Below are 15,232 nucleotides of genomic sequence, written 5' to 3'. Positions count from 1 at the left end.
GACACAGAAGGACAAACACTGTCTGATCCCAGTGACGTGAGGCCCCAGAGGAGTCACATCCACAGAGGCAGGAAGTCCAGGGTGGGTGCCAGGGCTGGAGGGGGGCAGGGGGTGAGCGCCCCACAAGGATGGTCCCAGTGTGGGAAGATGAGAACCCTCTGGAGACGGGTGGAGAGATCATTGTACAACACTGTGAATGTGCTGAGTGCCACTGAGTGCCACACTTACAAGCAGTTAGAATGTTGTGTATTTCACCACAACATAAAGAAATTGGGATTGTTTGAGACCTGGACATCAAATCCCGACTGGCTCTGGGCCCGGGCCCTTTGGTGTCCTGATCCTGCCGAGTCCACGGGGCTCCCCATGGGGCCCCTTGTCCCGGTGGGCCCCCATCACCCCTCAGGTTCCTCCCGCCCGCCCTGAACTGCACAGGGATACAGTGGCCTCGTGCTCACCACTATCCCGGCCGACCGTATCAGGAGTCTTTTACCCGAGGCCCCAGCAGCCAATGGGGAGGAGCCGTGGGGCCCAGGCACCGGCTGGAGGGACACAACCCATCAATCCCACGAGGGCCTGGGACGGGCCCTGCTCCCGGCTGGTGGGCAGTGGTGGGGTGCAGGCCTGACACCCCCACACATATCTTCACTTAGAAACGCACATCTGCCCAGACACCCGTGTTTGTGGATGCTGCTCAGTCCTCCTGCGGACTCAGGGTCCCAGGGACAAGTGGGACCCCAGTCACCTCTGTCATTGGGGCCGCCCACCCTGCCCTGTGTGATGATTTGCGTGGGAGCCGATCTGGGCCCTCCGGCCATGTTTCTTGTATGAGTAAAACATCAGAGAGAAACCACCAGGGGACTCGCAGAGTCAGGACGGAGCGGGGGTGCTGCCCCCCCACAGGCAGTCGGGGGTGGAGAACGACGGGATACACGTCACCTCCAAACCCACAGCTGCCCCATACACTGACCCTCATGTAGACTGTGGACTCTGAGTGGCAGCAATGAGGATGAACACACATGCCGTCTGGGGGGGGGGGTTGCTGCTAATTTGGGGGAGGATGTGGGGGGGCGTGTGGAAATCTCTTCCTTCCCCTCAATTTTGTTATGACTTAAAACTGCCCTAAAAAAGTACTCCTTATAAAAAAATAAACCCAGTCAGACCCTGATAGCTCCATTGCCAGGGACCCAGGCCAACAAGGCAGCAGACACCTGTCACCACGAGTCACCTGTGCCAGCCCGGAGGACAGAGACCATGGGCTCCCAGGGAAGTGACACTCCGCCAGCCCGTCTGGAAAAGCATTTCCCGAAGCCTGGCCCAGACAGAAAGCTTCTCGTTTCCGGCTAGGAGAAGCTGGGCTGAGACGCTGCCGTCAGCACTGACCGTGGCCCGAGGGCGCTGCTCTGAGCTCTCCCATGGGTACGGTCTGTCACGTGCCCCGAGCACGCCACGCCAACCACCGGGAAACCAGGCCTGGTTGTGCAGGTGCTGGACCGTGAACATGGGGAGCACACGTCCCAACTCTCTGTACCAAAGCGCAGGGTGTGGGGGTCCGGCCGGCCTCTCCCACGCTGTGTCTGCACCCTCACGGCCCGCGCCCACCCTCCCACCTTCTCCACCTGGGAAACTCCTCCTCGGCCCTCAGTGCCCAGCTCCGCCTGCCCACACATCTTCCCTGTGGGTAGCGATGCCCTGTCCACTCCCAGGTCCGCGTCCCCGGGTGGAGCCCCGGCAAGTCTCTGGAGCGTCAGCGGGATCGCTTTCCCCTGCGAATCAACCGCCCAGAGGCCGCCGTCACCCCTCCAGCCGCCGCGGTGCCGCAGGCTGGCGCGCAGTGGGGGCACAGTGGGCGCGCAGTGGGGGCACAGCAGGTGCGGAGGAAGGGCGCGTGCGTGGGGCCGGTGGTCCCGGCCTGAACGTTCCAAGACGACGGAGAATTCTCCACGCTCCCCCTCCCGACGTGACGAGGGGCAGTCCCCAGACCACCGGGAGTCCCACAGAGTGCGGTCCCACGGTGGTGGACATTCATAAAGTTAATTCTCTGAGAGGAGATAAATCCCATCTAGCGTTTCCATGGCAACGCCTCCTGGGTGCAGCTGGTGTGAGAGCGGAGGAATTTCACTCTCGGGGTTCTGTGGGAACCGGCTGCCAGGGCGCAGCTGCCCCCAGGCCACGCGGGGGACGCCGCCCAGGGAACCTGAGACGAGGGCCCGCGCCCCCACCCCTCGCCACCCAGGCCCTCCTCGGCGAGCTTCCCGTAGAGCCCGCCAGACGTCCCCTCCGACGGCTCTGGAGCCCTGGGCAGTCCCACGCCTCATGGGCCCGGCTCTTTCTCCACACATCCTGTCCGGTTTCTGCCAGATCCCACGCCCTCTCTCCCGGGGGGAGGCCAGCCAAGGTGTCCTACTGGGCACAGCTGACCCCACCGCTGGGCACTGAGGCTCTGTCCCTCGGGCTGCTGGGTATCTCCAGGCCTTTGGTCCCTGACAGGGATGCTGAGACTGCCCAGGCAGCCTCCCACTCCACAGGCCACCACAGGACAAGACCTCAGGGGTTAAAGACCTTCAGACCCCCGGGCCACAAGTTCTGGGGGTAGAACAGAGCTGGGAAGACCAGGACGCCTCCCTGGGGGCCCCAGAGGCAGGTGGACGTCAAGGACTCATTAAGTGTCTGCGGGAGGCACGTCTCACGTCTGAGGGGGGCAGTCCCTGCCCAGCTCCTCCACACCTGGGGGAAGCACCTCCCGGAACCTTCTGGCAGCCCTGTGCAGGCATGAGCAGCTGCCACCACACACGCCCCGCTGACACTACCCAGGGGACAGCGAGGGGACAGGGCACCTTGGCGGAGGGTGGACTGGGCTGAAAGGAAGGGGCCCCGAGCAGCACAGGTGACAACGGGTGACTATGGTTAAAAGTGCAGATGCACCCTCAGCCTGTTAGAGGGAAACCGCGCCAACCAGAGCAGCCTGCTCCAGAAGTAACGGAATAAGGGGCGTCATCACGTCGCCCCACACGTGGCTGGGCTCTCCACTCACTGACACGTTAGCCGGCCTGGTTGTCACTGAGACCCCAAGTATCAGACCCACGGTGACCTCCCAGGTGGGACGGCTACCCTCGGAACACACATGATGACACGCGCTTCCCCTGCTCCCACTACGACATCATTGGCCGACTCCTTCCCCAGAGCACTTCCAGGCTCACATGCAGACCTGCCTTCGCCACTCAGCCACGTCCCCAGCACCCAGGGCCCATCCGGGCTGCCTCCCAAACCAAAGGCAGCAGCCCCAGGAAACGGCAGCCCTGCGGGCCCCTCCTCAAGCCCGTCCCCAGCGGTGCAGGAGGGAACGGGGCCGGCTGACACCACGCGTCCGTCTGGAGGTGGCCGGGGGACCCGCCTGGCCCCGGGGAAACTACAGTCTGAGGCTGCGTCAGTCTGTTAAGTTGCGTTTCAGCTCTGAGCGACTGATTCCCGTGAGCCCTGGGTCTCACAATGACTGACCAAATTTGGATGATCACAGAGGAAAAGGGGAAAAAAATCAAGTTGCCAAGGAGACCACTTCAAACACATTTTATAACTGCTGTGAAAACTATACCTTGGGGGGGGGGTCACATTCCAGAGGCCTGCAGATCATGGTGGATGTGAATCGGCCCCACCCCCACACAGCATACGCACTCAGTCGGCAGTGGGCAGACAGGTCTGCCACAAAGCCAAAATCTGTATCAGAGGCCAGCGCTGGTCACCATGACCTGGCACCAGGAGCCCCGCAGAGAAGGGTGGTCAGGGCCCACCTCAGCAGGGAGCCGGGAGACCTCTGAGCATCCGCGGTTCATAACCACAGCCTTGGTGCCTGGTACACCCTTGAAAATGGCCGTGAAAATGATGCTTACAGCCTTTAGTGGACAAGCAATAGCAACGCCAGAGCCAGCAGAAAACACCATCAGACCTCTATCATCCACCGGGGCGGGGCGGGGGGGGGGTGACACCTGTGAAACAGTGTGCACATGCCTCCAAGGGCAAGAAGTGTAAGTTGTACACACAAACACACCTGCACAATGCTCTCAAACACACACACACGATAGACACACAATGCTCTCACACGTGCACATACGCACCACCAGGCACACATGTGACACAACATACATGTACGCACACATGTGTACACACGTGTGCCCACACATGCTTACACACACACAGGGACTGCCCAGCTGAGAGTGTAGGAGCAGGGCCACTGGGACAGAAGGGCGAGTCGGGCTGGTTCTTGGACCTGACAGTCACTTGCTGGCCGCGTGTCCTTGGGCAAAGGACCAGCCCTCCAGCCGAGCCTCCCTCACGGGGCGTGGTCAGACCAGACGACACCTGGCATGTCCTCAGCTCAGGTCCTGTTATCCGTTGTTGACTGTGTGACCGTGGTGGGGACGCCCCCTCCCTGAGTGAGGAGCACCCCTCGCCTATCTCCACGCCTCGCACATTTCTATGATGTTTCCACCCGTGGCCTTGGATCCAGCCAGCAGGAGGCCATGGTCCACAAAGAATAAAGAATGCTTGTCTGTGCTGGCCAGCGGCCCACTCCCTCAGCTTCCAGACCAGGAACTCTGAGGCTGCACAGCCCACCGACGGGCAACAGGGCTGTGTGGGGCCTGAGGGGACCAGGCAGCAGCTCCACCCTGGGGCCACCTCTCAGGCCCAGCTGGCTGTGGTCAGTCAGAAATGCAATGCAAGTGGCCAGGGAGCACATTTTTAAAGAGAAGGAAGAGATCCAAATTTTTATGTGAAATATCCTGGTTTTTAAATAATGGCAATTTAGTCATTCAGATGTTGAGGAAACGAGTGCCCAGGTCAATGCAGGGTGTCCCGGGGCCCGACGAGGCTGAGAACACCACGATGCAGGCAGAGCAGGGCGCACGAGGGTCTGGCCCTCCCGGCCGGCACGCCCTCTGCAAGGTGGGGAAGGTCCTGGGGGGTTACGCCAGCGTCTCCTCCTGGCCACAGGCGGGCACTGGCTGGGGCTACTCATCTGACGGCTCACTGGCTGGACATCCAAGGTGATGGCCCAAGTGACCAGCTGCCAGAAGTAAGCCTCATCACGGGAGGGGGGCATCACAAAGCAGGCCACTGGCTCTAAGGACAGGGTCCCAGGGTGTGACCCAGCCTGAACTCCCTACTTCACTGCTGCTCCGTGCTGTTGCTCGAGTGAGAGCCAGAGCCCAGGTTCAGGGGAATGACCCCCACATTCCCATGGGAATGCCAGAGACCCTGCAGCTGCTTTCAACAAGCAGGACGGGTGTCTGAGCACAGTGGCTGCAGGAACCTCCCTCCGCCTCAGCATCAACCTCATTCTCCTCACTGGGTAATGCCACATAGAGAGCGTGTAACATCCAAGGTCATGTTCATGGTCACTGGATGGGGGGGAGGGGTCAGAGATGATTATGGGACTCCTGGAGGCGGAGACACCACAGTCAGCCAAGTAATGTGGGAGCCTGCAGCCACGGGTCCCCCAGGTCAAGGTCAGCCCACACCGGGTTCAGAGCAGCCACACGCCCTCCGCAGAGTGGAGGATGTCACCTGCCCAGCACTTCTGTCCCACACAGAAAGTACAGGTAACTTCCTCTGCAGTGTCCTTCTGAAAACCACGAGACAGACCCCCGGCTCTGCTTCCAGATCTGCAGGGGAACCCTAACAAGACACACGTGCAGGCAGCAGGGTCCCCTGTCCTGAGCTCTGCAGCCAACACCTCAGCAAGTTTCTGGGTTGAGTGGTCACTCTGTCTTTAGGTAGTGGACAGGAAGGCCAGGCCTCGAGCATGTGGGAAGCTGGCCTCGGACGGAGGAGCCTTTGGCACAAATGTCTCAAGTCACAGCCGCGAGGAGGGAGCTGGGAATGCTGGGTGGAGACCAGATCGTCACTTGTTCTACCTATGGTTTCATTCTCTCTTCCTTCTTCTTACAACACATTAGCAGTTGAATGAAGTGCCTACTCTGAGGACTGACCAGCTGAGAACTACCCCCCCACCCTGCACAAGGGCCCCTCCCCGAGCTCTCCCTCAGCCTCCGGGTTGGAGAGGACCTGTGTCGCATTCACACGCCCAGTCCTCGCTGAGGGTCTCTGCCCCAGGCTCAGGGCCGGGAGGGGAGGGAGGTGACCAGATGCACACTCTGAGCCTCCGCTGGCCAGTCAAGACCCTCCCCAGAGCTTCAGCGGCCCCCAGGACACGTGTCCCCAGCCCGCAGTCCTGCGACCCTGCCCAGCCGTCTGATCTGTCCTGTACGACGGTGCGGGCAGCAGGAAGGAGACCTGGAAATGCGGGACTTTATCTGTGTCGCTCACACTCAGTGGTGAGAACACAGCCGTGCGACCTTCCCACCCAGTGGCTGTGGCCGGGATGGGCTTCCAGCTGCAGGGCTGGTGTGAGCGCCACCCTCTCTCGGCCACACTGGCGGCTCCCTGTCTCCAATGGCAAAGACACAGCCCAGGAATGTGCTTCAGTGATCATGTGACACGGGCGTCTGCCCGCACCCAGCACAGAAACACAGGAACGAGCCAAACGGGCCCCGTGCTTTGAACGCTGCACAAGCAGGAGGGCGGCCACACGGTCCAGTGGTCACTCACTCACTCCCGAGCTCCTGCTTGGCCCTCCTCCCTGGAGACTGGCGTAGGTGCAGCCCCTGTGTGGGGGACGCTGGCCACCACAGCTGCTTGGCCCCATCAGTGACAGGCTCGGCGTGACCGCTGCAGATTACAGCCCCAGAGCCACCTGTCGCCAACCCTGGGCGGGGGCTCAAGTACAGGAAAAGCGAGTCCCATGTGTCCAGCCAAAAAACCTGGGGCCATTTTCTAACACTACACTTTTACTCTAAGGTCATCACAGACCGTGAGCGGTTGTAAGAACGTGACGAGATCCCACGGTCCCTGAATGGCCAAGTCCTGCTGCCATTCTCCAAGTGCCCAGATTCTGACGAGGGTACTCCTGCCCCTGACCTCGCTCAGAGCCCCACCCTCACGGGTATTGAACGTGTCATCACAGATGTGGCCTTGGGAACACATCAGTGCGGCACATCAGTGCGGGCTCGCAGGGCCTGAGGCCACTGCGGTGGACGAGGGTGTGGGTAAGGGGGGCGCGGCGGGCGGAGCGAGGTCTTCCACCCCCCAGAGCCGCACTCACGGGTGACGTGACCCTCTCACAGGCCCCTCTGGCATGGCATGAGCAGGACCCACCTCCGTGATGATGAAGAAGTCATCCCCGGGCTCCCCCTGGACGACAATCTTCTCTCCGTCTTCAAACTGGACGGGCTCCAGGGCGTCGGCCACGGTCAGACGCTCCCACTTCTCCAGGGACTCTAGAGGGGGGGACAGGGAGCACCGTCACCCCAGAATGTCATCTCGGAAAACAACCCCTCCCCGTACAGCCCCACGGCATTAGGATGCAGTAGAGTGAGTGGAACAGAGGGACAGAGGGCACAGGGAGGGTGTCCCCGCGTTGGGGGGCACACGTGTCCTCACAGGGGACGCGGCTCTAGGACAGGCTGCCTGACACCCACCACTGCGTCTAAGCCAGGCGAGTGTGAAACGCTTTTCTAGTCTTCAGACGCACCAAGACGCCTGAACTTGACCAACAAGAGGACAGCGGCCCCCGCGGGCTGCTCAGGGTCCCAGGGACCCGCAGTGGCCGGAGCAGTCCCCCCCCCACCCCCCACCCCCACCCGCCTCAGAGAAGGGCGTTTGCTCGTCACCACTCACAGGGCACGTGCTGTGTTTACACTGCAAGTCCGAGGCATGGTGTGTTTCCGTTATTTTAGGCCAAAACACTTGATGCTGAGCAAGTGTATCTCGGGTGCTTGCAAGTTCAGCGCACGACCATCCCACCCCTTCTCACACCTTCCCTGCCCCCCTGGTGTCCATCCCAAACCCTCAGGAAGGAAAACAAAACAACCAATGTGCTCCCTTTTCAAAGAAAATATAATTGCCTGATTAACAATTTTTTGGCAGCAGAAAACTTCCCTGGCCCGTACTTATCAGATGCTACTTATGTAGGTCAGCTGCTAAAAATACACAGCAAAGCCTTTATTTTAGATCTGGGTTAGGAACGGGGATTTCTCTGCTTTGTAAGTCCCGTCACTGCTACACGTGGCAAACGCCAAGCTTTCAACTAGCCCTGGGGTCGGCGAGGGTGCCCGGGGTCGGAGTGGGAACCCGGGGTCGGTGAGGGTGCCCGGGGTCGGCGAGGGTGCCCGGGGTCGGAGTGGGAGCCCAGGGTCAGCGAGGGTGCCCGGGGTCGGAGTGGGAGCCCAGGGTCAGCGAGGGTGCCCGGGGTCGGCGAGGGTGCCCGGGGTTGGAGTGGGATCCCAGGGTCGGCGAGGGTGCCCGGGGTCGGCGAGGGTGCCCGGGGTCGGAGTGGGAGCCCAGGGTCAGCGAGGGTGCCCAGGGTCGGAGTGGGAGCCCAGGGTCGGCGAGGGTGCCCGGGGTCGGAGTGGGAGCCCAGGGTCGGCAAGGGTGCCCGGGGTCGGAGTGGGAGCCCAGGGTCAGCGAGGGTGCCCAGGGTCAGAGTGGGAGCCCAGGGTCGGCGAGGGTGCCCGGGGTCGGAGTGGGAGCCCGAGGTCCGCGAGGGTACCCGGGGTCGGAGTGGGAGCCCGGGGTCGGCGAGGGTGCCCGGGGTCTGAGTGGGAGCCCGAGGTCCACGAGGGTGCCCGGGGTCAGCGAGGGTGCCCGGGGTCGGAGTGGGTGCCCGGGGTCGGCGAGGGTGCCCGGGGTCGGAGTGGGAGCCCGGGGTCGGAGTGGGAGCCCGGGGTCAGAGTGGGAGCCCGGGGTCAGAGTGGGAGCCCGGGGTCAGCGTGGGAGCCCGGGGTCGGCGAGGGTGCCCAGGGTTGGAGTGGGAGCCCGGGGTCCGCGAGGGTGCCGGGGTCGGAGTGGGTGTCCGGGGTCAGAGTGGGAGCCCGGGGTCGGCGAGGGTGCCCGGGGTCGGCGAGGGAGCTGCATGTGATGCTGTGAAGGAGGGAGGCCACTCCAAGTTCTGGTCTCACCAGCCTTGCAGAAAGGTCTGCACACCACAGACGCTGCTCAGTCATTCAGGACGCGGTGTCCCCCACACAGGCCACCCATCCACCGCCGCTGTCCCTCGACACATGCAGGGACTGCTGTGAAATCCCAGCTGGGCCTGGAGGAAGTTGAGGCTCATGGGCACGTAGACACATGGGGCGTGCTGGTTCCCTCACGAGGACAACAAGAGGAGTGTGACTTTACGAGTCGGGCTGCAGCCTGGACGTTCACGTCCACGCGTCCGATCGGCAGGTTTCTCCCGTCACGCCGGACGCTGTGATGTTCTGAGGCCCGTCTGAGGGCTGTCGGAAGAGACTGTGAAGGAATGGCAGTGTGCTGGCCCCGAGGCAACTCCTGACACAAGCACCTGGGGTGCCACTGGCTGCACTCAGGGTTCTTGGGCCAGAGAGGTCTGGAGCTCACAGTCCACCCTTCATGGGGAAAAGTTCTGCCTTGCCCCTTTCTGAGAGGAGTTGCCAACCCTGCCCCCGGCAGGTGTGCAGCACACACAGGCGGGCAGGGGTCACACAAGGCAGCTCCACGTGCCGGCCCCTTCGGGACAGAGCCAGGTGGGCAGCCCAGGCAGGTGGAACCCGGGTGCCCCAGTGCGAACTCTGAGACAAGATCCTGCGGCCGGGGCCTCAGGGCACAGACTCAGCTCCGTTCCCACATCCTCCTGGGGCAGGTAGGTGGCCGAGAGACCGCTCCTCCCGCCCAACCCCCAACGCCCACCACCTCTGAGGGGCTTTGTGCAGCCAATGGTGACGAGCTGTGAAGGGACTGGATTGTCCTCCCGCCCGATGGTGCAGACAGCCAGCGCCCTGGGCGCACTGTGTTCACAGAAGCGCCCAGAGGGACCACGTGGGAAGGTGACTGCTGGGCATCTGTCGGTAGCACTTGGGGCCAGGCCACCCTTCCCCCCTCTGGCTCAGAGGGAAGGAGTAAACTGCTTCAAAGGTCCCGGGTTTGGTGTTTTTTGTGGAGCTAAAATGTCCCTCCCCTCGGTCCCTGGAAAGTCTTGGGGACCCACCTAGGAGGTGCCAACGTCTTGTTTTGCCCAATAGGACAGGAGGGCAGAACCACCAGAAGGAAGCCAGACACAAAACCTGATGCCGTGTCCACGGGGTGTCTGAAGCCAGCCACTCCCCCCGCGAGTGTGACCATCGCTGGACTCATGCAGGTCAGTGTCAGGAGATGTGTCAGCCCCACAAGAAGAAGAACCCGGGCCTCTCTCCCCGTCTCAGGAGAGGGCTCAGAGGGGACGTGGGCTCCAGGAAGGGGCCGAGGCACCGGCACAACCATCGGCTCCCCACGCCCACGTCCAGCCTCACCCCTGACCTCTGGTGAAATTCGTGAGCCAACCTCCTGCACTCGGGCACGGCCGCTGTGGCCAGAGCTCTCGGGAGCGGGGGCCTGGACTGGCGTCCGGACATCTGCGGTTTCTGTGACATCGGGACAGGCCTTCCGCTCGGCCTCACTGGACCTTCCGGAGCACAGGCCCCTCCTCGACGAGGACTCTGTCCTTCCCGCTGGGCAGCTGCCCTCGGGAACAGTGTCAGCACAGTCCCTCGCTCAGGGGACTGTCCCCGGGAGGCCCCATCTCCCTGGCGGGTCCTCCTTAGCTGCCTCCTGCGGGTTCTCACCACCCGCTCCACCGTCTGCCTTGCCCCGGCTTTTTAACCTAGAAGAGCGTTAATCGGCGAAGGTCTCACGTCCTCACGCTGAGGACGCCGCACAGGTCCCCTGCGTGAGCCGTCTCCTGCTTCTGAGGTCTACATTCTCCGTGGAGGTCGAGCTCTCGTGTCCGTCGGCCACACAGAACTCCGACACGAACCCACAGCGTGTCTATCCCCCCAGAACGATGGCGCGGGCCACCTGCACTTTGCCGTTGCTGTGAAAACTGCTAAAATGAGCCTCCACGTCCCTCCGTGTTCTTCATGCCCAGGGGACGCTCTCTCTTGAAGTCTATCTAGAAAGAGGAGCGTGGCTGAGCCGGTCCTGCCCTATGACCCCGGATGCATCGCCACGGCCTCCGTGGTCGTCCCCGGTCCTCCATCGGCATCCTCAGCACTTCCGGTCCCCGGCCGCCTTCACCGCGGCCTCTGTTCTCCGGGGCACGAAATTTTTTCTCAGCTAATCCTACGCTGCAGTTCATTTTCTGTCTCCTGGGACGCACCTTCCTCCTGGCTGGGCTCCTGTCCAAGCTGGACATAGGGCTGGGGTGGAGGTTCCTCCCATCCAGTCGGTCCTCAGTGTGAGGGGCGAGCAGGGGTCCTTCCCGAGTCTGTGGTCTAGATGAGGGGACCGGCGGGGCGCAGCCACTCCAGCCCCGAGAACCAGCCGAGTGTCCTTCCCCACAGGCTCACCGCACGCAGCCGGGGGGTTCGGGCAGCTGACCCCGCCGAGCCTGCGTCCTCCAGCATCAGCCCCAGGTGGACACGCCCAGCCTGTTCCTTTATCTTTCTTACTCCGCTGCGTCCTTAGGGAAGGGGGGCGCGCCCCCTCACCACCTCTACACAGAGTCCGGCTGGGTGGCTAGCTCCAGGGGCTCTTGGAGCCATGACACCCAGTGGTCACTCACCTGCCCGATGAGGTCCCTTCCACGGTCACAGTCTAGAGCCGCCCCGTCCAGAACGGAAGCTACAGCCCCCCCGCGTTTACCGTTCACACGGACTAGGACGCAAGGACACGCAGGTACGCAGACTCACCCAGGATGGAGACCTTGCTGAGGAACTCCTCGTACATCTTGCGTTTCCGCAGTGTGCTGCCCTGTGCGGGAGAGAGGCAAGCAGAGAGAAAGGTGGGTCTTTGTGCCCGAAGCCCCCCGACGTCGCCAAATTTCCCCAAGTGAGTCTGAGCTCCGCAAAGGACACAAGCACTCCACACCCTGGAAGCACCTCCCGTGGCCAAGAATCAAGGGAGTGGCTACCATGTCCCATGCCCAGCGCCTCGTCCCAAGCCAGAAAACCCCGAGGGGCACAGTCCTCGCCCCGAGGGGCACAGTCCTCGCAGGCGCCCCCGTCTGCTGCTGCAGGACTGAGGCCACGCTCCGACACGGAGTGACGGGTGGCCTCGGTGGGCGAGCTACAGGTGTCCTTAAAGAGAAAAGGCCCTTCTTGCCTCCCTTCCTGCTCGCTGGGACACGGAGGCCGTGGCAGGAGCTCCCGCAGCCGTCCTGGGCCTTGGTGAACGAGGGAAGTTGGGTGTCAGGCCCCACAGAATAACTCAGACCTGAGCAGACCTTCCCTAGTTCTCCAACCTGAGAAGTAACATATGGTTCAAGCCACGACTCTGAGTATCTGTCATGCCCAGCGTGGCACCAGCCTCTGCCACAGCCCCTGACTGTGTGGGGAACAGGGCTAACTGGTTAGCCAAGAGCGTATCACAGAGTGACAGGGACATCTGCAGTGCGACGCTGGACAGGAGTCGGTGGCTTTGGCCTCCCTCCCTCTCGACAGCGCCACCATGGGGAGGCCCACAGAGGAGCCACGGCGTCTCGGGCCGACCACCAGCACCCTCTGGGCAAGCTGCCGCAGAATGACCCCTGGTCCCCACCACACCCACACACGGCCCAGAGAGTTCCCAGGCCAGGGCCACCAGCCACGCCGCTTCCTGTGTGACCCACAGAAACCATGTTGAACAAGAGTCCCATTGTTGTCACAGGCCACTCAGTTTGGGGGACATTTGTGACTCAGCCGCTGCTCACATGCCAGTCAAACCCGATCCTAGCGGAGAAAACCGTGCGCTCTCCCAGGACTGGTGTAAAAGCCCGCCCACCGCCACCGCCCGGCATCCACTGGCCACAGTGGACGCGCGTCCTTTGTCCCACAGGCCGCCTGCACGGTGGTGTTGACCTCCATGGCTCTTCCCCATGCCCCCCACCCCCCACGCACAGGTGGCCGGGGTTCCTGCAGGCGGGTGTTGGGCACTGAGCGTGTGTGTAAGGAGACAGCAGGAAAGGGGAGCATGAGGCAGAGAGGCAAGGCTCCCAGCCCACAGAAGGGCCCCAGCGCCCGGGCATCTGCCCAAGCCTTCATCCCCGAGGGACACAGCGTGGAGCGTCTTGCCCGCCACCTGAGAGAGTCACCGTCACATTGCTGCTGGTGTTCACCAAGCGCCCTGCACGGCCCTGCGGTCAATCAGTTCTTGGAGAGGTGAGCACCTTTGAGGAAATGGTCCAAGTCACCCTCTGCCAGTGGTGACACAGGGGCTACCTGTCCGGCCTTCCCCTGACCCCGCCCCTCAGGGCCACCCCCTCTCCCACGGACGCCGTGCTGTGGCTCTGAGTTCTAAAGAAGATTCTGATTAGAAAGTCCACTGATGTCTCCACAGATAGGGCCCGTGGACAGCAACTTTCTCACACAGGAAAAGGGGAAGCCCCCACCCAGGGGCGGGAGGAAGAGAAGTGGCCTGGAGGACACGGACCCATGGGCAGTGGGTGGACGCAGCCTCAGTCCTCTCTGACCCAGGCCCACTGGCTAGACGGGTCAGACGCACAGCTCATGGGGCAGCCCTCCAGCGGGGGGGGGGGGGAGACAGAGGCAGGAGGGACCCAGGGAGGGGCTCACGGGAAGGGCCAGACAAGAAGCACGTGGCACTCACTGCCTGTCCCCAGACAGCTATGACAAAAATGCAGCAGCCATGAAGTGTGGGCAGGAATGTCGGTCCCCAGGACAAGGGATTTTCCATAATTGTCACTTCTGCTCAGGATGTTGTGCTGACCTTTCCGGCATCTCCTGTTGCTGGACACGGAGCACATACAGCACCTGTGTGTCTCCACACACCTGCCGGCTGTTCCTCCAGGCCCAGGAGCCATACCCCCCAGGAGGGCAGACTGAGCCACGACAGGCACAGCCCTAGGGTGCTGCCCCTCCCCCAGCCACACGTCCCAGGCCCTGCACAGAGGACTCTCAGACTGCTGCTTGAGAGAGAAGGGCACTTGTCAAGCAGACGAGTGGGGGTTTAGGCGTGCCACCTCCGTCTCTGAGCCTCGGTGAGATGGCGATTATAAACATCTCAGCCTCACTGAGCCATGGTCAAAGACAGAGTCTCAACAACCGTTTCCTGTGTTGATTGTGGTGATGATGGTGGTGATGGTGGTGATGATGGTGGTGGTGGTGGTGATGGTGGTGGTGGTGATGGTGGTGGTGGTGATGGTGATGATGGTGATGGTGGTGATGGTGGTGGTGATGGTGGTGATGGTGATGATGGTGATGGTGGTGGTGATGGTGGTGATGATGGTGATGGTGGTGATGGTGGTAGTGATGATGGTGATGATGATGGTGGTGGTGGTGATGGTGGTGGTGGTGGTGGTGGTGGTGATGGTGGTGGTAATGATGGTGGTGGTGATGGTGGTGATGGTGATGGTGATGATGGTGATGGTGGTGGTGATGGTGGTGATGATGGTGATGGTGGTGATGGTGGTGGTGATGATGGTGATGATGATGGTGGTGGTGGTGATGATGGTGATGGTGGTGGTGATGGTGGTGATGATGGTGATGGTGGTGATGGTGGTGGTGATGGTGGTGGTGGTGATGGTGGTGGTGGTGATGGTGGTGGTGGTGATGGTGATGATGGTGGTGGTGGTGATGATGATGGTGATGGGTGATGGTGGTGGTGATGGTGGTGGTGGTGGTGATGGTGGGGGTGATGGTGATGATGATGGTGGTGATGGTGGTGGTGGTGATGGTAATGGTGATGGTGGTGGTGGTGATGATGATGGTGATGGTGGTGATGATGATGGTGATGGTGATGATGGTGGTGGTGGTGATGATGATGGTGATGGTGATGGTGGTGATGGTAGTGATGATGGTGGTGGTGGTGATGGTGATGATGGTGGTGGTGATGATGGTGATGATGATGGTGGTGATGGTGATGATGATGGTGATGGTGATGGTGGTGATGGTAGTGATGATGGTGGTGGTGATGATGGTGATGATGGTGGTGGTGGTGGTGATGATGGTGATGATGATGGTGGTGGTGATGATGGTGATGATGGTGATGATGATGGTGGTGATGGTGATGATGATGGTGATGGTGATGGTGGTGATGGTAGTGATGATGGTGGTGGTGATGATGGTGATGATGGTGGTGGTGGAGGTGATGATGGTGATGATGATGGTGGTGGTGATGATGGTGATGATGGTGGTGGTGATGATGGTGATGATGATGGTGGTGGTGGTGATGATGGTGATGGGTGATGGTG

General features: G+C 61.7%; 1 protein-coding gene across 1 annotated transcript in view; it reads right to left on the bottom strand.

Moving 5' to 3' along the window:
* The window catches only part of PRKAR1B (protein kinase cAMP-dependent type I regulatory subunit beta), a 74,689-nt gene that overhangs the window by 6,326 nt on the left and 53,131 nt on the right, over window positions 1-15,232 (bottom strand). The window contains exons 8-9 of the mRNA XM_066273584.1: window positions 11,736-11,796; window positions 7,210-7,331 (exon numbers count right to left, since the gene is read on the bottom strand). Of these exons, the coding sequence (XP_066129681.1) occupies window positions 7,210-7,331; window positions 11,736-11,796 (183 nt within the window). The remainder of the gene's footprint in view (window positions 1-7,209; window positions 7,332-11,735; window positions 11,797-15,232) is intronic.

Source organism: Saccopteryx bilineata, chromosome 4, assembly GCF_036850765.1.
Source record: "Saccopteryx bilineata isolate mSacBil1 chromosome 4, mSacBil1_pri_phased_curated, whole genome shotgun sequence".
NCBI lineage: Eukaryota > Metazoa > Chordata > Mammalia > Chiroptera > Emballonuridae > Saccopteryx > Saccopteryx bilineata.
Note: the sequence above shows the minus strand (reverse complement) of the source record. Positions and strands in the feature narration are given on the sequence as shown.